Source organism: Dendrobium catenatum, unplaced genomic scaffold, assembly GCF_001605985.2.
Source record: "Dendrobium catenatum unplaced genomic scaffold, ASM160598v2 fragScaff_scaffold_1116, whole genome shotgun sequence".
Classification (NCBI taxonomy): Eukaryota; Viridiplantae; Streptophyta; class Magnoliopsida; order Asparagales; family Orchidaceae; genus Dendrobium; species Dendrobium catenatum.
In genome coordinates this window covers 269,691-288,760 of record NW_021319578.1, presented here as the reverse complement: position 1 = coordinate 288,760, position 19,070 = coordinate 269,691, and the positions used below count along the sequence as shown (strand labels likewise).

At 36.7% G+C, this 19,070-nt stretch overlaps 1 protein-coding gene across 2 annotated transcripts in view; it reads right to left on the bottom strand.

The window, feature by feature from the left end:
- The window catches only part of LOC110116694 (isoamylase 3, chloroplastic), a 49,387-nt gene that overhangs the window by 23,169 nt on the left and 7,148 nt on the right, over positions 1-19,070 (bottom strand). For both annotated transcript variants that reach the window (XM_028698581.1, XM_028698582.1), the window contains exons 4-5: positions 13,186-13,249; positions 2,334-2,433 (exon numbers count right to left, since the gene is read on the bottom strand). In XM_028698581.1, the coding sequence (XP_028554414.1) occupies positions 2,334-2,433; positions 13,186-13,249 (164 nt within the window). The remainder of the gene's footprint in view (positions 1-2,333; positions 2,434-13,185; positions 13,250-19,070) is intronic.

Below are 19,070 nucleotides of genomic sequence, written 5' to 3'. Positions count from 1 at the left end.
AGTCGGAGTTGGACTTGCGTGTATTGTTTTCTGCAAGTTAGAGCAGACCAGAGGCGGAATGGGTGAAGACTGCGTGGGCTGATGGTTCGCGACAGTGAGATCACAAGGAAGTTCGCGAGGCGATCGCCCAGGTGTTGCAGGCAGTTGGAGATCGGGGTCGGGTCGGAGAGTCCGACCGTGTTGGTTTTGGGCTCGGCGAAGGGAGCACGGATGGCGGAGGCCGACTTGGCCGCTGGTTTGACCAGAGAAGCTGGAGTTGGCTTCGATGGCGGCCTGGTGCCACGATCTGAAGTTTGCAATGGAGATCGCGTAGGCTGGGCACTAGGCGGAGGCGAGCTACTGGCCCGTGTGCAAGAAGCCGGCGACATGTCCAAGCAGAGAAAAGTCTTGAGCGGCTTGTTTATGCGGGTGAGGGAATCAGAGGCAGGCCAAATTTCACGTGGGCTTCTTGATTGCCAGTTCTTGAGTGAAGAGGTCCTGTTTGCGTGCGTGGGTTTGGAAGAAGACCAAGGAAGATCACATGGACGTGTTTCTTGCGATCGACTTCCGTTTGCCGGCCAACAGGAGCTGTCGAATGCAAGAAGAGCAGAGCTGAAGGAATTCTTGAGCAGTTGCACAGGAACAGTTACAGAGGAACCCTTCCATCATATTTCTGGGAAGGACATTCAGAAATAATTAGAAACAACTCAGAAGGAATATTGGGAATAGTTCTGGCTCTTTGATTTCTTCAAGAAGAAAATGAATCGGGCGTAGCTGGTTGGACTACAGGTCATGTGGGGTTCATTTGCATGAAGAACTGAAAGGCCATGATTCATTTTGAGTTATGTGGGCCATTCAGTTGCTATTACTGTTTTGCATGGTGTTTCTAAAAGATCTAATTAGATCTTTTTGAGGTGGAGTTTTGGACTTCAGGTGGAGTCCATGAGATAGAAGTGGAGTCGGCCTGTTCTTGAGGAGCAGTGCCGGGAGTGCGGGGCCCTTGACGTGCGACGTCGTGCGGTGCATGAGGAGGTCACATAGGAGAGCAGGGCACTGGTGGAGGACAAGCAGGTTACAGTCCGGACGCGGCAGTGTAGGGCGTGGGATTGTGATGAGCATGGCGCAGATGAAGGCGCAGGGCTCAGTGCGCGGGTGGATACGCGCAGAATGCGGTTGGAGTCGGACCACATGAGTGCAAAGTGCGGGAGCGGAGTTGGAGGCTTAGGGCGCGGGCACAGGGGTGCAGGGTGCAGATCGATGCACAGGACGCGGAAGCAAGGCACACAGGGTGCTCAGGGAATTGACTGTGTGGGACGCAGTGCGACTAAAGAAGATCTGTAAGGTGATGGACGCTATTTGCGGGGAAGATCGACGGGGTTGTCCTTTGTGGACATCACTTATCTTTTTGTGTAAATCTAGGATCAAGATGGAGATTGTTAGATATTGATCATAAATTTATGATTGTATTTTGTTTAGGTTTATTGTTTGGCTTGTATAGCCAATAGTGTAGCTTTTGGTGTTATTTTTTAGTGCTTATAAATAGAGGCTTTAGTTTGTAATAGGACAGGATGAAGAAATAAAGTTTTGCATCTAGCTCTCCTTCCCTCTCTCCTTCCCTCTCTCCCTCCTCTCAAGATCAAGAAGAGGAAGTGATTCTTCCTCTCTAGAGCAAGTTCTAACAAATACAACCTCCTTTCATAGTGGTTCATCTAAGCTCTCGAGTGAGGCTCTGACCTACATTTATATGCATTATAAATCCTAGATCCTGAGCATCCTACACAACAACAACAACAACAAACCTTTATCCCACTACGTGGGATCGGCTGCATGAATCTTTTTTTCTCCATTGTGTCCTGTTAGGAGTCAAATTCTCATTTAAATCAAATAAAGAAAGGCCATTTCTAATATTTTCTAACCAAGTCTTTTTAAGCCTACCTCTACCTTTCTTAACATAGGCCAAATCTAATACATCTACTCTCCTAACAGGGTCATCGGAAGGCCGCCGTTTTACATGACCAAATCATCTAAGGTGACTCTCTCTAATCTTATTTGTCACTGGAACTACTCCAACCTTTCAACGGATATGCTCATTTAGTATCCTTTTCACGGATATCCTAACCATCCTAATCAACAAGAAATTCAAATTTGTTTTTGTACATGAAATCTTAATCATTACTATGCTTTATATAATTCAAGATATTACGATTTATTTCCTATTTATTATAAGAATCTCATCACCTAGTCATGCCAGCTTAACTTTGATGTATTCTTCTGTTCATCACTAATAATATGTAATAGCTTGAGCTAGATAGATTTACTAATTTTACATGTTAATCTATGCAAAGAAAAAGTACCTTAATAATTGGAGGTGCATCAAGGGCTGTGCCATCCGTGCCTCTGCAAAGAACACTTGCAAGGTCAAAGCGGAATCCATTCACGTGATATTCTTCAACCCTATAGAGATTCAGGAATATGGGTGACTTGAACCGATGTAAATGATCGTTAAAAGAAAAAAATATTAGTTATTATATAACATAAAAATTGATGTTCTCCGGAAAGTATTATCTCAGTCAAATATATAAAATATGACTTTTACTTGAAATTCCAAGCAAGAGTAGTTTCAAGAACTAAAATTTATGTTTTCTCTTTCTTAAAGGTATCTAAATGTCCCAAGGGAGAATAATATTGCAGAATATCTCTAGATGAAAACGTGTGCAGGAGATGCAAATCGACATTCTGAGTCTGATTTTATTTTGCTTTAGTAGTTCTTTGATTTTTAGACCTTTTTTTAGTTTATTTGGGTATAATTGTCTATGATGATGCTTCTTATAGAGAATGGATTATATTCTCAGCAGTGCTAGTTTTATTGGTTCATTGTTGATTATTTCCCCAGTTTGATTCACGATTTTGTCCATCGAATCTTTCTATTCAGGTTCTATGATTGGTCCATGACTTGCACTTTTAGCTTAAAAGTCGATTAAAGAAGTAGCCCTTGGTTGCTATCGGGTTTTTCTATTAGGCCTTTGATTCTGAATGGAATAGCTTGGTTGCTCATAGGATTAAGAGTTTTGCTGGCCAACAAGTCTTCAATGAGCAGTAAATTTGAAATGGACTGTTTGATTATTGATTTAGTGAATTGGAAGGTTCCCGTTTTTGCTCCTAATCAGTTCTCTAACTGACAAAAAATGTGTTCAAGCTATTCCCAAGATAATATACGGCCACTTGCATGAATTTTGGGATTTTCAATTTAGTATAGCGGTTATTATTAAAGGGTGTTGAATATGTGAAGGTCTTTATGCAAGTTGCAATATGAAATTATTGTTTTTACACAGATTTAGAAGCCTCCTCCTTTGTCGATTTATGGGTTTAGCAATATTTGTGTGCATGATTTCTCAGTAATTTTTGAAGAGATCAAAGGAGAAATTAGGCTGTGAATAGTCAACATTGATGCTTCTGATCACATGACAGAAGATGACGCGCTTCTCCAAAATTATAAGCCATGTAGTGGTCACTCGTCCAACCATATTGTTGATGGTTCAAATTCTAAAATTGCTGGAATAAAATTACATCCAACTTATTAAAGAGTTGTATCTCAACTCTAACCTCCATGTATCAAACTTGGATTGTAATCTTTTGTCCATTAGCAAATTGGCTCGTGATCTTCAATGTGTGATTATATTTTATTCAAATTTGTGTGTTTTTCAAGATTTGAAATCAGGGAAGATGATTGAGAGTGTTGAACTGTGCTCCAGGCTCTATCTCCTCCTATGTGACAGATCCTTAAACTAAGTTTCTCAAACAAGTTGTGTCCAATCTCAGAGTATGTTAGAATCTTTCAATTATGTGTCCAATTCCAATATCAATAAAGATGGTGAAATTATATTGTTATACTATCATCCTAGTCATCATACTTTGTTTATCCTACAAAATTATTTACCAAATTATTTATCAATACAAATTCAACATCAATTCATTGTGAAACTTGTCATGTTGTAAATTATATTTAAATAATATATCCTTAAATTCCATACAAACCTTCAATTGCATTTTCTTTGATCCATTAGTAATGTGTGGGATCCCGCAAGAATAAAAAATATTTTTGTTACTAAATAGTTTGTGACATTTGCTAATGATCATACAAGGATAACTTGGGTTTTCCTTATGAAAGAAAAGTTTGAGGTCATGCCATTTTTTAAAGCCTTCAATCTCATGGTTCAAAATCAATTCAATTCTAGAAATCAGGTAATCAAGTTAGACAATGCTAGGGAATGCATCACTAGTAGTCTTCATACCTACCATCAAAATCATGAGATTATCCATATAAATTCTTGTGTTGAAATCTCTCAAAAAAATAGGGTGGTTGAATGTAAGAAAAGACATCACTTGGAGGTTGTCCGGTGTCTTATGTTTTCTTCTAATATTCTAAATTATTTTTGGGAGGAAGTCATTCTCATAGCTACCTATTTAATCAATCGTATGTCATCTAGTCCTTAATTTTAAAACTCTACTTTAGATTCTAGAGTCCTTAATTCTAAAACTCTATGTTAGATTCTTCGAGAAATTTATCACTCAAGGTTTTGATTGCATGGTATTTGTTCATGTGTATCCTCAACATTGTATCAAATTTGATCCTAGAACTAATAAGTGTATTTTTTCTAGGGTACTCTCTAACTCAAAGATTGTATAAATATTATTCTCCAACCAACAAAAGATTTTACACCACCATGGATGTTTCTTTCTTTGAATATGTGTCCTTCTATCCCAAATCTCATGTTCAGGGGGAAAGCATGAATGAACATCAAGTTAGGGAGTTTTTTCTCGAGTTTGTGCCCTTCGCCCACTCAGAGTCATCAAGCTCTTCTCAACCCATGCTTGTGCCCAAAGACATTACACAAGACTTGTTCACACCCATGCCTATTTAATCATCAGTCCACCCCACGAATGTTTCTTCTACCATGCCTGCTCAATCTATGGCTCCACAACTTGCTAATGAGAAATTTTAAGTCTACATCAAGAGGAGGAAAAGTTAGGAACTAGAACACAAATCACAGCCTACGTTGCACCGATACACCTATTTATGAAGGCGTGCTGTATCCGATACACCGATACACGGATATGCCTCCGATACTCCACCGATACGTGCCGGATATGCCAAAGTCGTATCCAATTAAAATACTATTTAATTTCAAAAGGACACGCGTATCCGATACGCGTGTCCGTTGAAAAAAAAAGAAATCCGAAAAAAAAAGACGTGTCGTATTTACCTCCGCGGTTGCGAGCAAGATTCTCTCATTTCCGATATGGATTTGAGTCTCTTGATGATATGAAAATATTAAAATTTATTAATCTTTCACTTGATGAGCATGAATAAGAAGCTATGATATTTATTGAAGATGATATAGAAGTTTAATGACAAACCGATGAAGAAGATAATTATATCTTTCCTTCTATTGAATAGTTGAAATTTCATGTGCTAGATAATTTATGTTTATGCTTTTATTGTTGTACTAGACATTTAATACTTACTTATATTTTGATATTATAAGTTAAAAGGCTACAAATGATGTTGTTGTCTTTTTTTTTTTGTAATTTCAAATATTATGCTTTGATTGCTTTCTTAATTTTTATGTATGATTTAGAAATTATAATGTTGTGTCCGCGCCGTACCTGTATCCTGTATGTTTAAGAATTGACGTGTCCCGTATCCGTATCGTGTCGTATCCGTGTCGCCGTATCCGTATCGGTACAACATAGATCACAGCCAGCATGTGGCCAAGATATTGACTCGATTTCAAATCCACCTGAAGAAAACATAGATACAGATAAGGCTGGAGATGCAAATTCCCAACATTGACGACTCTACCATGCTGATTGCATTGAGGAAGGGTGTTAGAAGATGTATCGGTCATCCAATTGGGAATTATATTATTTAATAAGGGCTATCAACAAATTGCAGTGTGTTTGCTACTTCTTTTGATGATATTCAAGTTCCTAGCACAATACAAGAGGCATTACAAAATTCAAAGTTAAAAAAAAAATCAGAGTGAAAAAAGGCAGTACAAGATGACATTGATGCACCATGGGTTGTTACTGATTTGCCAGCTAAGAAAAGGGTCATTGGGTTCAAGTGGATTTTCATAATAAAGTACAAAGCAGATGAATTAGTTGAGAGATTCAAGACTCGGTTGGTAACAAGAGAATTTACACAATCCTATGAAATAGACTTCTAAGAAACTTTTGCTCATGTCACAAAGCTTAACATTATCAGAATTCTTCTCTCATTAACTGTCAACCAAAAATGATACTTTGAACAACTGGACATAAAAAAGACCTTTTTAAATGGTGACCTTGAAGAGGAAGTCTACATGAAAATCTCACCTAATTTTGAAAAAAAAAAGTATGACAAAGAATTAGATTTTCAAACTTAAGAAATCCTTATGCAGCCTTTAACAATCTCCCCGAGCCTGGTTTGACATATTCATAAAAGCAATTTTGAAGCTAAGCTACATACAGGGTCAAGCTGATAATACTCTATTTGTCAAGAAATCTCACGCCGAGAAAATTTTTATATTGATAGTCTATATCAATAATATTATTCTATCCGGGAATGATGTGGAGGAATTACAGAGTTTGAAAAACTATAATTCAAAAGAGTTTGAATTTAAAGATCTTGGAAATCTTAAAAATTTCTTTAGAATGGAAGTGGCTAGATTAAGAAAGGGCAATGCTATTTATCAAAGGAAATATATTCTAGATCATCTTAAGGAGATCCGGGTCCGGTATGCTTGGATGCAAATCCGTTGATACTCCTATGGATAATCAAAAAAAAACTTGGCACCAATAAAGAAAGTACATCTGTAGACAGTGGGAGGTATCAGAGACTTATTGGACATCCAATCTATCTTTCACACACTTGACCAAATATTGGTTTTATAGTGAGTGTTGTAAGTCAATTCATGGGCAATCCTACAGAGAAACACATAGAAACATTCTACAGGATTCTTAAGATACTTGAAAATGACACCAGAGAAAGGTTTATTCTTTAGAAAGATAAAGAAATGTAACACTGATGCGTATTCAGAGAAGTAGAATGGGCAGAAGACATCATTGAAAAACGATCAACTTCTAAGTACTGCTCTTTTTTCTGGGATATATTGTTATGTGGAGTAAGAAGCAATCAGTGGTAGCCAGAAGTAGTGCAGAAGTTGAGCACAGAGCACTGGCACAGGACATTAGTGAAGAGATTAGGATAAAAAGGGTTCTTAGTGAATTGGGACAAATGAGTTCATCTCCTATTCTGATGATGTGTGATAATCTGGCAGTTATCGACATAGCTATGAATCTCGTGCGTCATAACAGGACTAAGCAAGTTGAAATTGATAGACACTTCATCGCATAAAAGGTGACTAGTGAGACAGTTAATTGAAATACATCCCTACCAAGCAACAAATAGAAAACATCCTCACCAAAGCTCTACCTAGACCTAATTTTGAAAATTTAATTTGTAAGCTTTGATTATATGATATATATTCTTCAGTTTGAGGAGAAGTGTTGAATACTTGAAAGTCAAAGTTAGAGAATTTATTTTAAAAAAGTATTTTTAGGAATAAAAGGAGAGATAGATTATGATCTTCATCTATGATTTTTCTCCTAATTTTTAAGAAAGAATTATTCTCCTATGATTATATTTTTTAAAAATTTATTCTCCTATACATAGCAGGTGACTAGTGAGACCGTTAAATTGAAATACATCCCTACAAAGCAACAAACAACAGACATCCTCACCAAAGCTCTACCTAGACCTAGTTTTGAAAACTTTATTTGTAAGCTTTGATTATATGATAAATATTCTTCAACTTGAGGGGTAGTGTTGAATATTTGAAAGTCAAAATTAGTGAATTTATTTTAGAAAAGTATTTTTAGGAAAAAAAGGAGAGATAAATTGTGATCATCTATGATTTTGTTTCCTAATTTTTAAGAAAAAATTACTCTCCTATGATTATGATTTTTAAATTTTAAAAAAGAATTAAGCTAATTAGTTATTTCCTTTATTAGACATATTTTAGTGTGTGTGTGTGTATATATAGTACACCTTTCTTTAAAGAAGAAAAATAACAAATTAAGAAATTCCTTAAATAAACCTTTCCTAACTCCCATCGAATCAAATCAGTCATGTTTCCCCAAATAAACCTTTCATAATCTCCTCCCAATCAAATCAACCCTCTTTCCCTAAATAAAACTTTCCTAATTAGTTCTCCCTTAATTCCTCCTTACATAATGAATAACAGATCCTCCAGAACCCACAAGGACGTATCAATACTCCCTCCCCCCCCCCCCCCCCCCCCTCTCTTTCTCCCCCCCCCCTCTCTCTCTCCAAAAGACACATATTGTCCTCAAGGTGGAAAGAATGGGATCCGACTCCTGATCATCTCATATGGCTCCCATGTGACTTCATCCGTCTTTCTCGATAGTGCATCCACAAACTTGTTCTCCAGTCTTGGGTAATACTGGATCTCAAAATCATATCCAAGTAACTTGGATAACCACCTATGATGCTCCTCAGTCATCATCTTTTACTTCAGTCAAAACTTTAGACTCCTCTGGTTTGTCCTAATGATAAAGTGTCGCTCCAACAAATAGGGTCGCCGCACTTTTAAATGACTAAGACAATTGCCATCAACTTGCTCATATGCAGACTTGAGCCTCGCCCTGGTCGTGAGCACCTGGCTGAAATAGGCAACGGGCCAATGATCATGCATGAGTACTGCCCCTAGTCAGTTTTTTAATGTATCCATCTCCAGCACAAAGGTCTACTGAAGTCAAAAAATGATAATACTGACACGTTGGTCATGGCTTTCTCAAGCTGCTCGAAAGCCTGTGTTGTTGCTTACCCTCAACTAAAATTGTCCTTCTTCAGCTACCCCATCCATGGTCATGTTATCATCTCATACCCTCGCACAAACTTTCAGTAATACCCGGTGAGACCTAAGAAACCTCTCGACTCCTTCAGGCTCTTTGGTAAAGGTCAATCCAACATAGCCTCAATCTTAGATTGGTTTGATATTACCCTTGCTCTGCTAACCACATGTCATAGGTAATCCACCTGTGACTGCGCAAGGGGACATTTCTTCATATTGACATACAGTCAGTGCTCCCTCAAAATAAATAGTACAGTCGTTAGATAACCCACATGCTTTGCCTCTGTACGACCGTAGATTATGATGTTGTCAAAGAAGACTAAGACAAATTTCCTAAGGTATTGTTAAATAACCCAGTTCATGAGGAACTGAAAAGTGACTGGAGCATTGGTAAGGCCGAAAGACATCACCAAAAACTATAGTAACCCTCATATGTCCTGAAGGCTATATTGTGCAAATCCCCCAACTTCATTTTGATTTGGTGCTACCCCGACTTTAGGTCAATCTTCGAGAAGATGACCGCTCAAAACAGCTCATCCAAGAACTCATCAATCATGGGATAGGAAACTTATCCAACACAATTTACTTGTTTAGGCCTTCTAATCCACGCAAAACCTCCAACTATCATCCTTCTTTTTCACCAGTAGAACTGGGCTGGAAAAGGGGCTCATAATGGGACTAATAAGCCCTGCCTCAAGCATCTCTTTGATGAGCCTCTCTATCTCATCCTTCTGAATCAATGGGTACCGGTACGATCAAACACTGATAGGAGAAGCTCCCATTTTGAAAATAATGGCATGCTAGAGCTCCCTGGGTGGCGATAATCTGCTAGGCTATTGAAAAACCATAGGAAACTGATGCAGAAGTTGTTGTACACACTCAGGGACCTAGACCGACTTTGAATCTCAGACCTCCTATAGGCTCTGTAGCTCCATCAAGTAATCCAGCCCTGCTCCCTATATCGCCTTGACCATGAATTTGAGTGAAATCATGATTTTGCACAGGCTGGAATCTCCTCGCAAAACCACCCTCTTCCCCTCCACCTGGATATCCATGTTCAAAGGTTTTCAATCCACCTTCGTCTCCCTGATTGTATGTAACTACTTCATCCCTAGGATCACATCAGTGCTCCACAAATCCAAGGAAAGAAAATCCTCCACTATATGCATACCATGGACTGTCAGCACAACTCCTACAGATCCCCCTACACCTCTCCACCTTCCATGTCCCCATCATGACTCAAAAGCTTCATGTGTCCACCAACTTCAATCCTAACTGATCCACAACTAAATTTGACATGAAGTTGTGAATAGCCCCGCTATCCACCAAGACCATCATTGACCTCTCCCTAATCTATCCCCACACTTTCATGGTGTGATTTGGAGTAAATCACGCCACTAAATTAAGGGACACTTTAGCCATATCAAGGTGTATGTGCTCTCCTCCCACTTTTGATTTCTATTCCAACTCCTTGATGTCGATCTCTTCCTCATCACAAATCATAAGGACCTGGTGTTTGCGGTTCTTACACCGATGGCCTGCTGTATACTTCTCATCGCATCAGAAGCACAAACCATCACTCTAATATAGTTGAAAACTTCTCCATCCTGAATTTGATTTGCTCCACTTAGCCTTCCAAAGAATCTACCTTCTTTGGCCATCTCTACAAAATCTCGCTCTGATACCAGTTTGATGCATGTTGGAAGTAAAAGCAACAAGTAGATAAAAAAGAAAAATGTAGGAACCAAATAGTAGGGCTGATTTTTTATTATTTTTTCAACAAATAATAAAAAATACAATTGATCTATTATTCGAGAGGTAGATCAGCTCTTCCACAAACCCTAGGTGTCATTAGAAAAATCCCCAAAGAAAAACTACAACAAACACAATCACGTAATGAAAATAAAACCACCCAATTAACCCTAATATAAACATTCCTACTTCCCTCCCAAATTTGAATTCAAAGCAACCATCTTTTCCTAAGTAAATATTTTCTAATTCTGTCATAATCAAATCAACAATCTTTCCCTAAATAAACCTTTCATAATTCCATCTCAATCAAATCAATCATCTTTCCCTGAATACATCTTTTTTAATTTCCACCCAATCAAATCAGTCCTCTTTCCCTAAATAAACCTTTCCTAATTAGTTCCCCCTTAATTTCTCCTCCTTAAATATCGAATAATTTATCCCTGGGCCCCACAAGGGCGTATCAAATTTCAAGAAGTTATGATTCTAAACATCTCTTGAATTGAGATGTTTACAAAGGACAATTAAAAAGAAGTATCTTATCTATACTATTTTTAGATTGCGTAATTCTTATACATAGGGTTATGAATGAGAGGTTAGAATATCATCATCATGATCATAGTTATCCTATCCCAACTATTTGGGATCAGCTTTATGAATCTTTATTTTCCATTCACTCAAGGAAAACTAACTTAAAGATGAAATTTTTAAAAGATTGGTAGAACAAAGATGAACTATATCATATGCAAAATTTAGTGGATCCTAAATTAATAGTTATCAACCAATATTATTAAGAAATTAAGTGGTACCAAATATATTGTAAGGTAGTATCTTGGATTTTCTATTGAGAAGAATGGAGATATGTATGCACATTTAGTTTAAGAGCCAATTCTTGATAGTTTAAAATGAAGAACTAGGTCATGAGTATATTTCAATAATAGAATATCATGTAGACTTATGCATCTTATAAAGCTACAACTGCACCATCTATTCTACATCTATGAAGATGTTCGTCAACAAAAAAGTCACTAATCACTAATGCGAGCATGTCAGAAATACAATTTTTTAGAGGGATGTGTCATAAAACTAGAAATGGAATATTAAGACATTATTACATTAGAGAGATGATGGGAGTAGCGCAATTTGTGAAAACTAGACTTTTGATTTGGGCATGACAAAAAAAGATTGCAAAAGATGCACCAACAAGATGAGTTGATAAAATAACTTTTGAATTTTATGAAGAAAAAGAGATAGACCATGGTGGCATATATGGTTAGAAGTTATAAAGAAGATTGTACATAGTAGAATTAACACGTCATTGAACACTTAACAAGAGTTGATTGAGAATGAGGATCTCCAAATAGTTAGGATAACATCAATGAGGATGCTAATATGATAATAAATGATGATATCTTTGACAATGAACAGTTGAGAAGATAGCATTATATCTTTATATGTCTATATACCAAAAAAAAAAAGAGGAAACTTTGAAACTGAAATAATCAGATATTAAACTGCAAGTATAAAGGCTTCAATCGATTCATTATTACAATATGAAAAACCCATTGTAGAATTTCCAATGTTCCCCTTTCACTCCCCAATCTCCAATATTCACAAAGCAATATTCTCGAACTATAGGACCAATAAAAATAGAGCATACCAAATAAAATAATAAAGGAACTCTTGGAACTATACTTCTATATGGTGTTTTAGCAGAGACCAATATGACTTTTTCAAAGCCAGTGAAGAATAGGTCTGTTAAATCAGAGATGGTGTAGAAATGAAAGAAAGCACATGATGTGGAGTGGAGCCTTCAAGCAATTCATTATTGCATGAAATTTCTTCTACATTTTAGCGTTAGCTACTGGTGTTAGAATTAGGAGTGGCCAACCGAAGCCAAACCCAATGCCATCTAGCTTCCTTCTCTACCTCAAAGAAATGCATCTCTTCCATAGAATCAATCCATCCCAGAGCACAACATGGAACGGAGCTTGAATGTCCTTAATAGAATGATTCAAATTTATCATTCTTGGCTCAAGCAAGTGTTCAAAGAAATATGCTGTGCTAAAGCAACCAAGTAATAAAATCTCCAGTACTATGTGCAATAAAAATCTCAGTAGCATATACCAGCTTTGATAATAATCAACAATGAAACTTTCGTTGAAACTGTTTGAAATGGCCTAAACCCATGCAAATGATCGAAAATAGCATTACACGAGTTCATAACTTAATAGGAGTTGCATCAGATGGAAGTTTTAAGTACAAATAGAAAAGGGTGGGACGGTGAGGTTTCTTGGCACATGCATGACTAGTACACATAATCAGTTAAACTTCCATCCCTGCATATATCACTGCTGAGAAAAATGAACATAAAACGAAATATGTGCAAAATTTTAGAAAATTAGCTGTCCTAGTAACGTTTATAAAACAGCTATGCATCAAATTTTTAGAAAGAAATCTTTCTAAACCCAATGCAGGTATATAGATTGTTGGATGACGTAAAGGAGAAAACAACAGAAATCATAGCGTCAGATATTACCAATGCCTCAAGCTGTCCAGTATGAGCTCCATGACCACGGGATGGTTACAGTTCAGTGTGTTTCCTGGACCGCAACAAAAGAAACCAAGCAATAGGTTAAGAACACCAGTCCAATGCAGAAAAAGCAAAGAACACACACCAGCTAAGCAGAACTATCCAACTTTTGTGGCTTGAGACATGAATTCTTCTTTGCCAATCATTCTTATATTGTAGCAATGCGAGGAAGGAGAACAAAAAAGGATTGAAACAAATGAAATAAGGCGTAGAGAAATAAGCTTACTTGTGGTAATGATTGATGAAAGACAATTACTCGGCTTATTGTTTACTGGCAACAAATCAGGTTGATAGAGATAAAATTTGATTAGCTTAGCTACAACAGATAACCCACATAATCTGTGAAGCGAGCGAGCAAAGAACATTGGATTTATATGTAGAAATTTATGAAATGAAAAACTACGAGGTCTAGCTGAATCGAAATAGCTTTAACTACTAATAGAAGACCTATTGAAAACCACCCTTTTCTAGACTCGGAGAAGGTGTTATAAGGAAGAAGTAAATACAAAGCAAGTGAAAGTGGGCTATTACTGGTATCCTTGGAAACGAATGAAATGACATCAAAAGGCCATGGAGGTTACTACGATTTTCCACCTAGAGGTGATAAGGTAATGGAGGAGGAAACGAAAAATGATCACGGAGAAAGGCAAGGCGACCTTAAATGATCTAATAAGATGCCACAAAAGATAGTCAGGTTGATCCTCCTCTTAGGAAAGCAACGTGGTATAGGGCAATATGCGAGGATGCACTGCAAGGTCAAAGAAATCACTAAGAATAGTTGGGATGATCCTCATCCTTAGATGAAGGTAGCATGACCTTCAGAAGATAGACAAGGCAGCACATGAAGATCGGCACTACCTTAGGGCATCATATGTGGCAAAGCTAGAAGGCCCAGGAGTCCACTGATGGATAGGATGATCCCACTCCTAAAGGTGAAGAAGGCAAGCAAAGCAGCTTAGGAAGGATGGGACGTGGCTAAGGCAACAAAGATAATCCTCATACATGAGTAAAGGATGGCAATACATAAAAGTGATGTAAGAGGGTTGTGGAGGAAACAAAGGGAAGTCGGGATGATCCTCCTAGATGTGTAGATAGCATGACCAAAAGAAAACAGCCAAGGCAATGCAAGAAGGTCATGGAGGTGATTGAGAGCAAAACAAATAACTCTCTATATGGACTTGGAGACTACAAAACCAAAAGGCAATGAAAAAGGCAACATAAGACAATTATAGATGAAACTGAGGGTAATTAGTACGACCATTATTATAGTGGTAGAAATAAAGAACAAAATAAGGCATATGATACGTACTTCATAAGGCAGTTAAATCTCCAAGATTCTCCTACAATCTTGAAGTTTAGAATGTCCATAAATAAGTATAATTGTGATTTATTTATAGATTTTTTTAAGGGTATTTCAAACTTTATCCAGATTATTCTAAAAATGTTTTAGTCATATCAACAACTCATGCGAGCAAAAAATATAGGGAGCCTATATCTCTTGATCACAAAAGACACGACGGACTTCTTCGGACGAAATTGACTAAGAACGAGAGAAGTGGGACGAACAAACTCTTACATTTCAAATAAAAAGAAATAAAAAAAGAAATTAAAAACACAAACTCGACTCGAGACAAAATGACGACACCCTAAAGTTGCTGCACTTGGAGAAGAAAGATACAGGTGGAGTGGCACTTGCGGAGAGACGAAAGAGGTTAGAAGCCCGAGAAGAAAGGGTGGAAAGAGCCCGCAGGATTTCCGGAGGGGATGAGAAAGAAGGGTGGAAAGAGCCCGCAGGATTTCCAAGCAACCCGCAGGTGATCGAAGACCAAAAGACACTAACATTAAATTCCCATAGGAATTTTAAACAACACAATTAATTAAAACACTAATGCTTTGCATGAAAAAACACACCCAAGTCAAGGAACCGAAGAGGCAACCACGGGAGACGAGGAAGCCGCACGGAACCAATGGGCCATGGCCTCGGGAAAGAGCCCAGGCACAGGAAAACCAGCGGCCGGCCGGAATCCCATGGGGTGAGAGCAATAAAACCATGGTGGAATTCAAGGAGCCACACATGGGAAGACTAAACAACTATCTTGGGATTCCAAAAGCCCTTTTTGGAAACCCAAGAGACACCATAAAAAGAAACATTAAAAATTAAATAACATTTAATAAAAAGTAAGATAATAAATGAACTAAAATGTTAGCTCATAATGAGCTAACCCTTAGTTCAATAAATGAACTAAAGTCCAGCTCATAAATGAACTAAAAGTTCAGCTTAAATATGATAAACTACTAGACTCATGGGAAGCCAAAATTTGATTTATTTTGGACTAATGTTGACCCCCCCTTTGTCTACATCAACAACAAATAGCATAGATCTCAATTGACCGAGTGATCCACCCTCAGGTTGGCTCGAACAACTTGCCCATGGCTCGAGTGACCAACTAATAACAAGTAAATATTATGGCCAATAATATCTCTAATTGATAAATAAAACATACCATTTGTAAATATTACATCACAAATCCAATGAAGTTGATTGATAAAAAATTAGATGGTCAAATTGATGGCAACAATTTAGAAAAATTTCAAGGATCAAACTTAGGGTCACCAAAACTGATGACAACAGGTTATCATTTTTGCGCCACAATATTAAATCTCTTTGTGTAATCTTTTGTCGCTCAAAAATAGAGATCTATAAAGGAATTGCATGAATCCTAGAAGTGTAAACTTCTAGAATGAACTAGACTAAAATGAATGCAATAAATCAAATAGCGTCGCCACACTGCTCCTATGGACACTGCAAGAGGGCAATATGCCATACCCCCAGGTAATCGATAATGACAACAGCAAAGGAATCAACATCGCACTCTCGATCATGTGTTGTCACCAGTAAAATAGTTTCGAGGTAATCGTCCTGATTGGGCCAACCATTCATCATTGGTTTGCCTTATATAGGCAACTCAATAGTCTAATTTAGGATTTTTTGTAATTGTTGGGATCATTGGACTAGACGGTCTTAATGGAAATGTTTTCGCAAAATTTAGAGTTCATTCGACTTCAAAATTAACTTTTTGAAGTCAAATTTAATGCAAGTTTAACACTCTTAAGTTGCTTTCAGATCCCTACCTTGAAGTAACAAATGATTACATGTGGTTTTTACCTTCACCAATGGGTGCATATGTTAATGACTGCTTTCCTATACTTGATTACTACATTAAAGCTGCATATCTTTACAGGCGTCAATGGCGTCAATGCTCACTAAATTGTTATTCTGGTTGTTCTTAGAGGGAAGGGCAAGAATAAAGTTCAGCCCGAGTAGTGACAGATTCAGTAAACTAAGATATTGATGACCATACAAACTGTGGAAGGATGTGAAGATGAGATTCTCTAGGAAGCTACTAGTGATTTTATCATACAAGATCTCTATCAAACACAATCATGTTTGGACATCAACATGAACATCCTCTAGGAAGTATAATCTAGACAAGATTCTTCACTAATGGTATGATGGATGGTTGGTAAATTAAAATCAAGAGCCACATTGGTGTTCTTGTCATAGCTTTATATGAAGAAGACTTGCCCAAATTAGCCCAAGTCCTTTGGGGAAATTGGCCCAAGGCTTTGGGGGGGGGGGGGGGTTCAAATATTGTAAATAATATTTTGAGTGATTATTGGCTTCACAAATCACCCATTAGTGATGTGAGGTGAATGCAGCAACTTCAATGATATCCCCAACTTCAATGATGTGATGTGATGGTAAAAGGGTTATTTGGATGGTAATAAAACAAATATTCAAGGTTTGGAAGTGTTGAAACCTCTACACTATCAAAAGTAAAGTTTTCCATGGAGAAAAATGGGTAAGAATTCCAACTCAAAGGTTTGTGATGTTAAAAAGTTATGATATTTTTAATGCGGTTTTTCACTACAAAAAATTGTCTCTTTGCTAAGATATCGTAGGATTGTTGGAAGGTTAGGCCTTTTGAAGGTTATGAAGGATGTAGGGGAATATTTGGGAGAAAATTTGAAGAGGAAGAATATATTTGGGAGGTGAGGGAAGCTATACTTGGGCCTAAGTGGTAGAGACAAAAATTGTGTTGGGAGAGAGGATAAATAAGGGTGAGAAAAGATGACTAAGGACTCACCAAAAACCTTAGGGATCAGCTATCAAGCTTCACCAAGAGCAGAGCAGCTACTAGATTTTTCACAAAAAATTCACAAGCAAAAAACAATTTTATTCTATGAATAAAAAATTATAGAGCAAAGTCTTATTTAAAGATCTTTTTCAAGCCTAGACAATTTTAAAAAGCCTTAGGAGCTAATAAAATATTATTAGCTTGATTGATGACTTGTCTTGATATAAGAAAATAAAATAAAGTTAAAGCATATAAATACATGAAAATTTGGATTGGCCAAATAAGACAAGCATAGTGGCCTTAAAAGTAAGCAAATTATGAAGATTTTTTTACTTATTGATTGATATGACCCACCTAACTACCAATCATGGGACCTTAATTTAAACTTCTTAATTAATCTCCCATGATATTAAAATGACAACGAGTCATCCATAGGCGTGCATGAAGAGTTACACATAATGAATGGCCCAAATTTTCACACAGAACCTTAGCTTATAGCCTCGTCTTTATACTTTGCCTTAGTGTTGCATCGGCTCCATCGAATCTCAAAGATATCTTCCCAATAGAATTATAGTTCGTATGCTCATCAATAATACCTAGGGTAAGCTTCTCTACATCTTTTTTGGCCATCCAAGTGTCCTCAAAAATATGTTGATTTTTCCATCAGACCGAGAATATAGGTGATGCATCTGTTAATGGGGAGAATTCTTCTAAAATGAAGCCATAAATATCAAGGAATTGTTTGGTACAAGAACATAAAAAAATTAGACTTATGTCACCAGCAATATGAATATCTTTCTATTATTGAAGCTACATTTACTAATAAAGCAGTATATTCTCAATAGTAAAAATGAGACTTATATACATATCAAAAAATAATTAAAGAAGATAAATATTTGATCTAAATTATTTAAGGATTTTGATTGAGTTTGAATGGGCCACAAGCCCTAACAAGAAGCTTCCTATATTTAAGGGGACAATGCTCTAGATAAATTTAAATTAAGGCATTATCTTCTTCATTATATTCATGTTTAAAATTTATTGCATTTGCATAAAATAAATTACTTAAATGGATTTGCAACTTTATTTGTTCATGTAAATTATAAAATTTTGTAAAAAGGGCATGCAATATTTAAAAATAAATACCAATCAGATCAATTAATTTCATCCAGTTATAGCCATAATTAACTTCAAAAGGTGTTTTATGAGCCGTTCTAAAAATAGTGTTATTATATGCAAACTCAAAAGTAAGTAGATGCAAACCCCAAGTGCCCAAGTGTCAATATTATTACCTACTAAGCATCATAGCAAGTTGCTTAAAAATCTACTAATAACTTCTACCTGACAATTTATTTGGAGGTGAAATGAAAATAAAAATTTTAATTGCATTCCAAATAATTTTTATAATATTTTTTCAAAATTATAAAATAAATCTAACACCTTTGTCTGAAACTATTGTTGATGATAATCCATATAGGCTAATAATTTCTTTGAAGAAAAGTCTGGTTTTGTGGGAGGCATCATTAGTTTTTTGAACATGATAAAAATATATCATTTAAGAGCATTTATCAACAAACACAAAAAATGTATCATGTTTATGAGAAGTTTTTGACAATCCTATACTGAAATCCATGTAAAGATCCTCTCAACTAAATAGGGGACTAGTAGAGCAATGTATTATCCAGGTTTTTA